This window comes from Nymphalis io, chromosome 1 (genome assembly GCF_905147045.1).
Source record: "Nymphalis io chromosome 1, ilAglIoxx1.1, whole genome shotgun sequence".
Taxonomy (NCBI): domain Eukaryota; kingdom Metazoa; phylum Arthropoda; class Insecta; order Lepidoptera; family Nymphalidae; genus Nymphalis; species Nymphalis io.
The window spans coordinates 12,416,902-12,430,746 of NC_065888.1; the positions used below are offsets into that span (position 1 = coordinate 12,416,902).

At 33.1% G+C, this 13,845-nt stretch overlaps 1 protein-coding gene and 1 long non-coding RNA gene across 6 annotated transcripts; both read right to left on the reverse strand.

Annotated features, from left to right (window-relative positions):
• Positions 1-2,826: 2,826 nt before the first annotated feature.
• On the reverse strand, positions 2,827-8,124 carry LOC126770159 (STE20/SPS1-related proline-alanine-rich protein kinase-like). Of its 5 annotated transcripts, XR_007669444.1 has the most exons (4): positions 7,964-8,112; positions 7,565-7,752; positions 6,644-6,841; positions 5,862-5,898 (listed from the first exon to the last, which is right to left on the reverse strand). XR_007669444.1 is itself a non-coding variant. In XM_050489376.1 (3 exons), the coding sequence occupies exon 3, from the start codon at positions 5,200-5,202 to the stop codon at positions 3,733-3,735; it is 1,470 nt and encodes a 489-aa protein (XP_050345333.1). In that variant the 5' UTR covers positions 5,203-5,531; positions 7,565-7,752; positions 8,000-8,124; the 3' UTR covers positions 2,827-3,732. The 5 variants fall into 5 exon arrangements, 3 of the variants coding, with proteins under 3 accessions (XP_050345333.1, XP_050345322.1, XP_050345341.1); XM_050489376.1 differs by lacking the exons at positions 5,862-5,898; positions 6,644-6,841 and adding an exon at positions 2,827-5,531 and having other exon boundaries at positions 8,000-8,124; XM_050489365.1 differs by lacking the exons at positions 5,862-5,898; positions 6,644-6,841 and adding an exon at positions 2,827-5,531.
• Positions 8,125-12,717: 4,593 nt separating this feature from the next.
• Positions 12,718-13,634, reverse strand: LOC126770716 (uncharacterized). Its single transcript, XR_007669486.1, has 3 exons — positions 13,484-13,634; positions 13,218-13,385; positions 12,718-12,928 (listed from the first exon to the last, which is right to left on the reverse strand). It is a non-coding gene; the product is annotated as an uncharacterized LOC126770716 (long non-coding RNA).
• Between the last annotated feature and the right edge of the window lie 211 nt (positions 13,635-13,845).

Sequence of the window (13,845 nt, forward strand, 5' to 3'; positions counted from 1 at the left end):
CTAATAGAAATATTTATTATTCGTTATAAAATCGGTTCATTGCCTTATTTGTCGAGGAATGCTCGACATATTTCAAAATGCTATTAACGTGATATGTACTTATCCCAGAGAAGGGATTTTAGTTGAAGAATTGCTTTATAATATAAACACCTGCCATAAATTTACGCCCCTACTTATAAAAGTTGTATAGCGGTGTGCAGTAAGAAAACGTTTCTCCCTTTCTATCATCATTGATTTGACATTCGAAAGAAGAAGACACAACATCTAATTACCCTAGTAATAAAATGTGTAGGTAAAGCCTTTAGTAGTAAGATTACAGATCAGTTTTATTTATTAAATTTATACCAACAGCTTTATACGTCGGGAGATATTTAAATATTTTAGAATCATTATGCTTTTTAATATTTATGAAAGTAAGCACTTTTGGGTCTGCCTCAGCTTTATTAGTTGTGTTAAAGTGCTCGCCTAAACGCCTCTCTGTCTAGTCACAAATTATAAAATAACCTTTTTAAAATATAGAATATTAAGTCTTCGAATCTTATTCAAAGTGAGTTTATTAATATACAATTTTTTTTTGTTATTACTAATTATTAGTACTTTAATAAAACGCACAGTTTTGTTTTGGTGTTGACTAAGATCTTTCAAAGTCTTTGAGCTTTGTATATTTATAAAAACGGAAATAATTATGTGTTTTATGTATTATATTTGAACCTTTTCTACCAGTGGGATGTAAACTTTATTAAGAGTGCAATAAGAGAATTCCAATACAATTTATGCAAAATGGACTCTGAAATTATAATTGGGTATTTGAATGATATATTTATAATAATCATCTATCTTATTCTGTACAAATATATTATCATAAAATATTCTGGAATTGACATTTGACAAATTTTTTTTGGAACAATTTAAAATTAATGGACATGTTTAAATTATATTGTAAGTACAAAATGTGCCAAACGAATTTTGTGACGTCATAGTGTTAACGTGTTTGAATAAATAAATTATAAACGAAATAACACGAAGCTGTCTGCTAATATGAAGCAAACCATTGTGACGTCACTCGCGCGTCATCGGTACCGTTAAAAGGTGAAAGTTTATTTGATATAATTTTATAGTTTGTACGTAAAAAAATATGTTTTGTTATAAAATTTATATGGTCTTTCCATTTCTGTTAAAACTTAATCAAATACCCAATTATATATTTAAATATTCCTACGATACATGATTCCTCATTAATAGTATTACAATATTACGCTTAAATATCTGTGTTTTTAACAGTTTCGCTGTGATTCATGCCCCATTTTTGTTTTTTGTGAAGAATATTGTGAGAAATATTAGACGGTTAATGTAGTTCGGTTATGGCATTTTATGTCTTCATGTTCATAATGCTAGCGAGCAATACCAAAATGAAGTGTTATTTTTTATCTTATATATATGTATAAAAATAGATGTTTGAGATGTTTAGTCTGTGACATCGTTGCCACATACATGAATTTTTTCATGGAGTGTCGTATAACTCAAATTTAGAATTCTCCACCAGATGGCGCTCCAGAACATTAACTTCTATAATCTATACTGTTCAATCTACCGCCATAAAATTGCTAAACATAGAAATATAATATTTGAGAATATGTAATAAAATTAAAAAAAAAAATACTTTATGGTTTATTTTGTTGATAACTATCAATGGACGCCACATCTGTCACGATATACAAATCATCTGTTTTTATATATACGGAAGTAGATATACAGAATAACGTTTGCGTGGTACTTACTAGTTCTGCTACAAATGGATTCATTGTACTTTTATATATGAAATTTTTCTGTCAGGTCTGACTGGTTAAGAATGTTAGTGTAAGATTTTGTTAGAAAATACGCAACGTATAATCAATTTTTTGATAAAATTGTATCCTAAAATAGGCTTTGTTAAGTGCGCACACTTAGTATAGTCCATTATCTGCGCAAGCAAAACAATTATTGTCTACTTTATTTTTATATAAAAATCTCCTCTATAGCTATTTATTATTAATGTTCTCTAAAAATGTTATTGTTTTATATTTATTACATATCTTTCATTTTATAAATTATCTGATTGTTATAATTTTGAGTTACTTTATAATGACGTAGGTACGAGCTAGATTATTGTGACAATTGTATAAAAAGTCGTTTGCCATTTTTATTTTAAGTTGGCCATATCATTTTGATTGCCTGGCGCCGCCCAGCGGCGGTAGATCTTATTGTAACATTTAACTTAGTTCAATTTACAATAGAATTATTTTAGGTAAATACCTAATAAGCTATAAATGAAGTGTCAAACATGCGCATTAAATAGATAACTGATAATGTACAGAATTAGAAGTTACTTTATAAGAACATAGCATAGAATGTTTCTTGCAGTGATAGTTGATAATTTTATTGCCGTGTTATTTGTGGATCACGGATTTACTTCATTTGTACCTGCTACAAATTTATTTTTGTATTTTTATTACAGCTTTATAAATTGGAACGATGCTTTTAGTTACTCGGTGACTTTGATATTTCTAGTCTAGGTTAATTGTAATAAGCTAGCGAAAGATTATGGTGAACGTATTTTTATAAGGACTGGCTATGCAGAGGCCAAATTAGTTTCAGACTTTTGTCTGTCAATTCATCCACATTGCAATACAGTCCAGATTGTTATGCCATCCCGCTTTTAAATTTGTATGTAGTTATTCACACGAAAACATTGCCTGTGACTATCATTGTAATAATAAATTAAGCACAAATGTAATAAATAAAGAATTGAAAAATAAAATAAAAATATTATTCGAATAAAACATCCTGTCAATGTCATTTACATTTTATTATTTAAAAAAATAATTCCAAAATAAGCAACAAACAAATAACAACTTAAAACATTTCATGGTGTATACATCAGCTTACTTTAACACTGTAATGATGTCAGAATGTTGTGCTCGGTAATACAGTATTGAAAAATTCAATATTTATCACAAACATATTTAGAAAAAACTAAATATGGCACTACTTAAAGGAACCAAGTTAGTACGAACAAGCAAGAGAATAAAATTCCGTTCAACTTGCGATTGTGTCACACAGTGTGATATCCTTAACTAAGATATACATTCCAATAAAAATATTTGAGCGTCATAAATTAAAAGTTAAGTCTATTACAGTGTTTTAATTATAGAATAGCGAAATAAACACGTAATAATATATAACTTATATATTCAGATTCATTCTTACAAATATATTTTTTATCAGCTTGAGCTATAAACAATATTAATAATGAATTCCTTATTCACCCATAAAATATGTCTGTAATTAGGATGCAGCATTATATGATATTATAGCGTTTAAACATTACGAAACTACGAATTATAAAGTAGGAGCCCGTAATTTTACCATAATATACGAGCTCGTATAAAGTATAGCGAACAGAATTAAATTTTACCGGCAGCCGTGTTCTCTGTACGCGGTACGTTCGCAAGGTCTAGTCATTTCATCTAACGATTCGTCATTTCGCGTCAGGACGCAGATTTTTGGTCTGCAATATCGCAAATTATAAAGCGGCGAGACGACGAACGTGGGTCGATACACTTAGTTTAAATTCCATTACACAATATTACAAAAAGGAAATACGGCTGACGTAGACTATCAATATTATTGTCCATAAGACGATCCGGGCGGACGAGAGAGGCGAGGTAGTGGCGCGGGGTTCGGGGAAGGCGCTCAGTCGACGATCGATATCTGCGCGTAGCCGACGAGCCCCTTCTCGTCGGCCGGCTCGGCGGGGTCGGCCGACTCCAGCCGGAAGGTGAGCGAGCGCGGCGCGGGCGCCCCCCCCGGGAACAGGTGCGCGTCCACGAGGCGCTGCAGCTGCGTCGCGATGGCGCCCGCGTCCGCCGCCGCCACCAGCCCCGCGCCCACCAGCTCCGTGGCGATGCCGTCCGCCGAGTCCTTGCCCGGCGCGAACTCGAACCGGATGTCGTTGAGCTCCTTGCGGGCGTTGCGCATGCGCAACACGAGGTTGATCTGCGGCGCGTCCTCAGGCTCGACGGAGCCGATGCTGAAGCCGGCGCGCGGCTCGGCGTCGCTGTCGCTGTCGGACGAGTCGGCCCGCAGCAGGTGGTTCATTGGTCGGTCGCGGCCCGCCTCGCCGTCGTCGTCGTCGTCCTCCTCGTCGCTCTCCCACACCCACTCGCCGGTCTCCATGCGGTGCAGGCGCCCGGACGTGCCGGGTTGCCGCTTGCTCGCCTTGTGCACGCGCGTCTCCATGCTGGGCCCGATCGACACGAGCGTCTGCACGAGATACTTCCGGTCTTTCGCTTTTTTGAAGAACGAATGTTTGAGCAGCTCTGTCGCCGAGGGCCTTTTTGTGGGATCCTTTTGAAGACACTCCGATATCATCTTTCTGAATGTTTTGCCGTAGGCCTTGTATTGGTCTTTATCTTCGGCACCGGTATCGAGTGTCGGCGGATCGTTTTGAAGGGTCAACATCAGCACTTTCATAGGGGGATACTTGTGGTAGGGCGCAGTACCTGTCGCCATCTCTATGGCTGTGATGCCGAAGGACCAAATGTCTGCTTTGAAGTCGTAGCCATGGTTCTGCTCCATGACTTCGGGTGCCATCCAGCAGGGGGTACCGACGAACGTGTGTCGCACTTTTTGCCTCGACAGATCTCTTCCCGTCGCCAGCCAGGCTGAAACGCCAAAATCCGCAATCTGAACGATACCATCATCTCCGAGAAGAATGTTACCAGCTTTAATATCCCTGTGAATTTGTCCATTCTGGTGAAAATATTCGAGGCCCTTCAGCACCTCCTTCAGAACAGTAGCTATAGTTGCCTCATCGAAGACACCGTGTTTACAATTGGAGATCCTCATTTTATGTTTAATTATATCTAATAGACTGCCACCTTCTAAAAGTCTCAAGACGAGCCACAGCTCTTCTTTAACGACGAAACTAGTGTAGTATGTTACGACATTTTCATGGTTACAACTAGACATGGCTTGGATTTCCTTAAGGAGTTCATCCATAGAGGTGTTCCATTTTTCTAGATTGATTCGTTTTATAGCGCATTTCTCTCCTCGAGGACGGCAGAAAGCGGCGTGCACTACAGCCGTTGCGCCAACACCGATTACTTCCAATAGTTCATAGTCATCTTGACTGTTTGGCCACATGTGACCTGAACTCGCCATTTTAATTTTTGTTTTATACTTGGGTACACAATCTAAAGTATTGTTTGTAAAATATTTTATTTTTTGTACTACTAGTAAGGCCAATGACTAAGGCAAGGATAAGATTATTTAATTTTGTGTATGAATTTTAATAAAAGCGGGGATCACTTGGTCACCCATGTTGATATGGTTTTTTGGTATGTAGTTTTGTCTTACAATAACACTTTTCTTTAAATCTGTTTCAAAACGATGAAGTGAATGAAACGTTTCTCTGAGTGCTAATATGGTTTTGTCTTCTTTAATTACAGTGGTATTGTTTAGGTCTACATTTGATGGATAGAGGTGGTCACCTGAAAATTCAAAAAGTAATTAAACTTTAAATATATATTATACATTTATAAAGCAAACTGCAAGTTATAAAGATAATGTGTTATGTTATAATATTTATCATGGAAGCTACTAGAAATGATTCGTATATAAAACTGATAACTGTAAGAACAAAACTTAACCTGGTAAGAGGAACACAATGCCATCTTTAGCTCGTATACGAACAGGATAAAACAATTCATCACCGTGGCTGCTTCTTTCTCTAGCAAAATTGTTTAATTTTTCAATGTCTTTAAAGAATGACAATCGATTCAATTCATAGCTTTGAGGTGGATATAATTCAACTTCACCTTTTTTATTTCTTTCTAAAGTTTCTTCAGGAGATGCCCACTAGAAAAAAGAAAGTTTATTTTTTTAAATGTTGCATTATGTTTTCCTTTATCATACTTTTGCAATTGATGTCATGTCAGACATAGTCTGGACTGAGCATTGTGACATTAACCTCTAAAAATCGATTAGACAAAGAATTTTTTGCTTGATAAAGGGCCACCAACTGGGAACAAAGCTGTGCATAGATCACAGATGTGAAAAAAAAGGGTTGACTCTTTCGGCTTACATGGTCTTTCTTGTCCAAGGACTCTTATCGATACTATAAAAAGGGCTCTTGCCACCATTCATGTTTGTGTTCTTATTGGAAATTATCTAGTGGAATTAGGTGTGATTATGGCAAGACATTTGATGGACTGATATTGGTTTCCTCATTATGAAGGCAGGCTCTAGGGAGGGACGCTACATGTGTTGACACAGTGGCTCTGTCACATATTAGGAAACAATGTAAAGGGTGGAGCCACCACAGAAAAATTTAATTTGAAAATTTTTTTTGCAAATATTCATCTCTTATTCCAAATTATGTCTTTGTTCTGTTTGCAGTTGGATCTTGGAGTAATAGAGCAAAAACTTTTATTGAAATAACACATCATCTTATTGCTAAATCATCAACATATTGGGGCAATGCTGCTAGCATTCTTGGCTCCATTCTATGAATCATGAATTATACAGTACATATTTTTAAATTATATTTATATATTTAAGGCTTTAATATAAAAAAAATTAAAAACGGAAACATAAAGCATACCTCAACTTTAAATACTTCAGAGTTAGCTTTGATGTGTGTTGGTTTGTTTTCTAATGCAGCTATGAAAAATGCTGTATCAAACCTCTTTGATATTAAAACAGGAGATAACCAGTTGCTCCAATAGTGTAAATTCCATATATCAGGGTAGCAATTATACTCCTTACACAGATTAAAAAGCTCAGAGGGATTTTCACTCACCTGAAATTGTTTTAACCACTTTTAACATGTTAAGTATTAATAACATTTTTTAAATTGCATAACATAATAAAGTTTGTTGTTAATATTTAAAATGAAGAATTGAAAGACACTCATTATCTTTAAGTACTTAATTGAAGTATTCAATAAACCTGAATAAATATATTTTAACATTCAATTAACAAAATACACTAAAGTTTATTTGGGACATTTACAAATAATAAGTGAAACTAGTGTTTTTGTTTAATGTCTTGTATAAATATCTCACCCTTTTTTGCCAGTATTTTAAGTCGATGTCTGGTATAAAATTCGCCCAATTATAGCTATTCGATGTTTTATGCTTAGAGCTGCAGATAAGCAAACCAAGTTCCTCAAATGTTTCTCTTATTGCGGTTATTCTTAATGCAATGTGTCTGCCAACAATTACTTTTATATAAAAAACCCACACAAGGTGTCAAGGTCAAACTGAATGTAATTTCAAAAACCATAATTACTTATACTGTAATATCATTTACTTCTTAAAAAGGAAATACATTTTTTTATCACAAGAAAGTAATGAACTTACTGTGCTTCAACCATTACCTTATTATATCTTTAAATTTATCATAAACATTTTGCTTGCATTATAAATTTATTTAATGTTAAAATTAAAATACTCAAAATAGATAATATGATAAAGAATTAGATGAGTATCGTGATTTAAATATCGTATGTTGTAATTTTTACCTTTTTATAGGGTTATCTGCAAAAATAGGAGTGATCGGAGCACCAGCTCGATGTAGAGTTTCGAAGTCCCCCTGATCGAAGCCGAAAGAGCCGAGGAGGTGAAGCCAACGTTCACTGGCGTCCGCCTCCTCTTTAACACCGCCCGGAAACACAACACCGTTCGAGAAAGATGCGTCAAGCGTCCGAGTCTGCAACAAGATATCGTAGTTACTATCGGCAGTGTTTCCACTCGATGAACTATCCGGATTCCGTTTAGCAAGCACTATCAGTGAAGCAGAATCACGCCAACATTTTTCGATTGCTCTTTTCATCATTATACCGATGACACTCCGGTTTTAATGTTTAATAAAACAAAACTCATTATACGCGACAGGGTTATATTACAAGGCCGAAACTTACGTATTATTTATTGCGTTTAGTTTGTCAAATTCGTACCTCTTTATCTTACGTGGTATACCGTAAAAGATAAATGATAAGTTTGTTTTTACATTAGCCTACAACGATTTTAGACGAAACTACAGATTACAGAATATAAAAATAGCTTTAAAATTGACATTTACTCACACAACGTTAAATATATGTATATTTTTAAGTTATCTATGTAGCGTTTTGATATTACACTAATTTAATTCAACGACGTTTTAATTAATAATTAACTATTTCTATTCAAACACTATATTTTTCCTTTATATTGGATAAAATTTGAAAATAAAATAAAAAATATATAATTTAGTATTATGTGCAATTGCAGTAAGAACTTGTATATAAAGCCGCTATTAATTATACATTTACAAAAAAACAGAAACATTTTTTTAAACTGTTTTTTAATCATATTGAAAAATTTGTCTATGGACTTTGCTTATGAATGGGAATAAACAGTATTGATAATAACGGTATCACAGCATCGATAGTCGTATTGAATCGATATTCGTTTAGGTTTTTTTAATCTATTACAACTACTAAAGGTTATTGATTTTTACTTTCATCATTAAAACAAATCTTCTTTCATCACCACCAATCACCAATCACCGCCTAACTGTGACATCAATTCCATCGCGCATAAAGTAATTTGGCAACTCCTTTCTTTGTCGCACTTCCAAAAAATGGAATTCCTTACCAGCTCACGTGTTCCCCTCCTCTTACAACCCGGGTTCCTTCAAACGAGGCGAGGCATCTTGCGGGCCGGCAAGGCGAAGGCGGCTAGTGCAGAACATTCTTCCTGACTGTACTGGCCGTAGTCGCGTTTGGACTTGAGTTGGATTAGAGTCATTTGCCCTCCCAGCAAATATATAAAAAAAACGTAATAATAAAAAAGTCGTAATTTTTTATTTTTATCATAACAGCGATAAAATCAGATGAACAGCAGCAGCAGCAGCGTTGCTCAAATTTTAAGATGATTGATGGATTTTTAGGATGCGTTGTACATTCTCATGTTGCTGCTCATTTCATTTTACATCTTGACTCTTGAACTGGAACAAAAGTTATTATGTGTAAAAAAATATATTATTTAATCTTATAGTCTGTTCTGAAAATATTTTCAGCATAGCCAAAAATGTAGATGAAATTTTTAAAATCAAATAATGAAAGAACAATGTTATTTAATTTAGACGAATATTCAGAACCTTCCGAGGTAAATAAAAGTTTATGGTATTTATTTATTTAGGAATACCAACATAAGCCAGTAATAATACCAGTGTAATTACAGTCACAAGGGACATAAACTCTTAGTTCCGAAGGTTGGTGGCGCATTGGCTATGTAAGCGATGGTTGACATTTCTTACAATGCCAATGTCTAAGGGCTTTTGGTGACCACTTATCATCAGGAGGCCCATATGCATTTTGGTACAAATAAAGTTTACAAGTTCTAAGGGTAAAAAAATATATAAACTAATTATTATTTTTGTTTTGGGCATTTTTAATATTTTGGTTTTAATAGGGTATCATTTATTTTTATTATATGTTTCATTGTTAAAATGATTGCCAAAACTCTATTAAATATCGTCGCTGCTTTGGTTGGAGAGCACGACATTAGATTGTTAGATAATAATAATGAGACTAGCTCATCGTCTTTCGCGGAGGAAGACTGACAGCATCTCCTCCGCCTAACAAGCGAATGAAACATCAGGTACATCACTAGGTCCCTCGAGTCGATTCATTGATATATTAGGTTAAGTACATTTAATTTTTATTTGATACAACTAACGTAACAAATTTTACTGAAATTGACCTTCCAATATCAAACTTTGTCTAAGTGGTTCTAAATCTCAACAATTTTTTTAACAAACATTTTAAAATATCTAACACCTTTCATAATTATAAAACACAGAATATGACGAAAACAAAATTCCCTCAGCTCTCAGCTAATAAATTGAACCTGGAAGAGCTATTGAAGAAGAAGAGGATGCTTACAGCATTTTTATTTACAATTATGAAATAAGTAGTGCTTTGAAATCTTATATGGCTCTCCTGGCTTTATAGGTCCAAAGGTGAATGAAGAGTTTTGTCATTCTAGTAGGACCAGATCAAAGACTATTTACTTCTACTGAAAATGTATTAGCAAGTATATGTAAAAACTACAGTTGTCTTTGTCAAACAATGCGTTTGCACAAGCGATACATAATAAACATCGATTAAACTTAGTTTTTATGTATCATTTTTCATTGGTGTATGTACAGTATTTATTAAATACGTAATAAGTACAAGTAATAGTTTTTAATTTCTGTGTCTTTTTTTTCTATCGAGAAAGTTTTTAGGAATCATGTTTTCACAACATATAAACATTAGTATATATCCCCAACATATATATATATATATATATCTATGCAGATAAATAAAATTAAAGTGTCTGTCTGTGATTTCAAAATAACTGGCTCTTTTAAAGTTAATATGGCTATTTGTTAGTTGCCAAAACCAAAACAATATTTTTTTTATTTTTGTTTATCTGTTTGTGCGGGCTAATTTTTGAAACGGCTAAAAAATACAAATTGAAATAACTATGAATGATATATAATAAATAAATTATTATTATTAGTTATTCAAGGTTCCGATTAGTCTTTACTTTATAAAAATAGGTTGAGTCTATCAATAGTTATAAAAACGTAGGTATTTTTGTTGTTATAATATACGTTGCGGCATCGTTGCGGCCATTAGCCCATATATGACGGTGTGCTAAATACGTCAATTTCTGAATTGCCGTGTCCAGATTTTACGGAGTAGAGTGACCCTCTGCCATACATATTTACATTTGCATTTCGTTCAAGCTTGCGTTGTCGTTATTCTGTCGTCGTTTCGTTTGATTGTTTTAATTTTTTTTTATTAATTTCATTATTATAATTTACATTGATAATATTAAATTCGTTGTGATTTCAGGTTGAAATTAGTAACTCGGTTGTAATTCTGTTTTTTCTATTTCCTTTTATTCTAATCTTAACTTCTTAAGTAATATTTTTTGTTTTGAATTTTATAGATTGTTACTTATACGGATACCTATTCCTTAGGTTTTGGGGTTGGTAGGTATAAACATAAATCTGTGTCACTATGACTAGTGCGTACTCTATATATAAAAAAGAATTTGCTTCTAATTCCGATTTTTTAAATCTAGGTACTATATATTTTTTTGTTTTTTATAGAATAGGAAGGCGGACGAACATATGGGCCACCTGATGGTAAATGGTCACAACGCCTATAGACATTGGCATTATAAGAAATGTTAACCATCGCTTACATCACCAATGCACCACCAAACTTGGGAACTAAGATATGATGTCCCTTGTGCCTGTAATTACACTGGCTCACTCACCCTTCAAACCGGAACACAACAATACCAAGTACTGCTGTTTTGCGGTAGGATATCTGATGAGTGGGTGGTACCTACCCATACGAGCTTGCACAAAGCTCTACCACCAGTAGTATAATTTTGACAAAATTCCTCTTTAATTCAATCATTGGAATTTAGTTTTTATTTCTACATTTAGCCTAAGCACCCCTTTTATTCATCGATTATTTTTGATATTCTTTTCGTTTTGGAATTTTAATCAATCCAAGAGGAAGACATGAGCAAATTGTATAGCACATCTATTCATTTCAAGCATTTTTTAATGTCTGCCAAATAAAAAGGCAGAGGCAGGAATGCTCTGTGCGTGTTGTTATACTATATATTTTGATCCTAAAGTAAATTTATTTTATTAACTAAGCTCTTTGTTTTTTCGAGAAAAGAAGAAAATGAAAACTTAAACTATCGAACAGCGATAGTTTCGGAATATCTAAGGTATTTTTAAATTAAAGTTTTATAGTGACCAGTACGCTCGCTAGGCTTTAGTCTAATAGAGGAGGAGCTATAAACTCGGAATAAGAGAAACAAAGACATTGATTACCAGCGAATAATATAGACCTTAAGAGGGCATCGGTAGAATTATGGAATTTTATTGAAGATTTAATGAAAGTACGCTCAGATGGAAACAGTCAGTCAGAGCTGGTAAACTACATACCGAGTGAACCATTATTTAGGTAATCATAATTTCATCCCTTTGAACTATTTTTAAATTTCTCTATGAAAAGACAGTATTGATAACTCTCTTTACAATTGTAATAGAATGAATTTGTCTTTTTAAGTATGATTAAAACTAAACAAAACAAAGTAAGTTTTTTTTGTTTTGTTAAGTAGTGAATAATAGCTTTAGAGTACCTTCTAAAGCTTATAGTTTAAAATTTGTCCAATGTGTGTATTTTTAACGATTTTCTTTTATTAAGACTGTGGCGTGACTTGTGATTTATAATGCTATTCCTTTGCCCCTGCGTGCTTAAAAGTTGTCGTTTTTAGTTGTAATCGTTAACGCCGGGCATTTGATTAATGTGTTTGCTATTATAAATATGGCACCAGTGCACACTTCTACAGGTAACTTTTTGTAGAATAAATAAGCAAAAATTTTAAATTATTTTATCGTAATTTTAAAATCTGGTATTTTTCTTCAATAAATTGTTATGCTGGTATAGTTATATAAATTAACTTCTAACTATAATCCTTATAAATATACATTTTATCATAGTAAATATTAAATTATAAAGAAATTGAAATTTAAGGTTTTGTAAAATTTAAATCAGTGGGTCAAATGTTTTGTTCGGATAGCTTTTTGATAGTCGGGTTGGTAAAGGAAACACGGATATGAGAAGAACATGTTAAAGCAAGTGAGCGGCATCCGTTTCGCCTCCGAGGCCCGTGCTTCGCAGAACACATAAAGCCGTTGGTAAGCAAAAACTAATTACTTTAATATGCAAGGAAGATACTAGTGCAAGCAGCATGACATTATCTTTTGTTCAGCAGATTTTAGGTTATGTAGAGAACCATTCGATAACAGAAAGACAGACCTATAGAAAACAGAAAAACAAAAGTGTTAAAAAATACATTACGCTTCCTTAAAGTATTTTTTTTTGTTATTAAAAATTAAGCTAATTTTACATAAATTATAAAATATACATATATGTATTATTTATCGTTATATGTTTAAGATATTTAAGAACAATATATACATAATACAATTGTAATAACAACGTGTAGCGATAGATTAAATATTTACTCATATAAGAATGTGAACGCCACAACGATCACTCCGTAGAATCTATTATACATAATATATTAGTTACGTTAAATACTTACCCAATTTATTTACTGGTATTTCCATGTTATAATACTTAAAACATGTATTTGTTTTATACGTGAACTATATAATCTTTTAAACATTTGTTGTTGGTATAATTAAATCTAGCTGATGAACCGGTAACAATTAATAAACTAGTTTGATTTCTGGTAACAGATAAATAAAGACTGGAAAAAACATTTTAAAATTCAATTAAATATCTGTTTGATCGAAAAACGCCTTAATTAATAAATAATTGATTAACTGCCTTTACTTTTATAATAACTTTGTTATTTTTCAATTCCTATCTTTATTTTATATTTGAGAATGTTTTTTTTCGTAGTACAATATTTTCTCAACGGTTGTGTAAATACACCGAGTAACTGCTATTATAACAATGAATCTATTCCATCGCAATTTACGACGTTATTTCAGCTTTGTTTTTTGTTTGATTTGTATAAGTTGTAATAATTTCTGTACAGTCATAAAAATAATCGCAATGTAATTCGTCTGACTGTAATGACACCAAAACGTTACATTTAACATACTTGTTTTACACGAGGAAGGTCATTTTGTTTTTATGAATTTTTTATTATAAATTGATTTCTTTACTTGAATTTTATTACAAACTGACTTAGATTTTCATTA

What these genes read in the sequence shown, in the direction of transcription:
- LOC126770159 (XM_050489376.1), bottom strand. Translation starts at nt 5,202, where the DNA reads ATGGCGAGTTCAGGTCACATGTGGCCAAACAGTCAAGATGACTATGAA.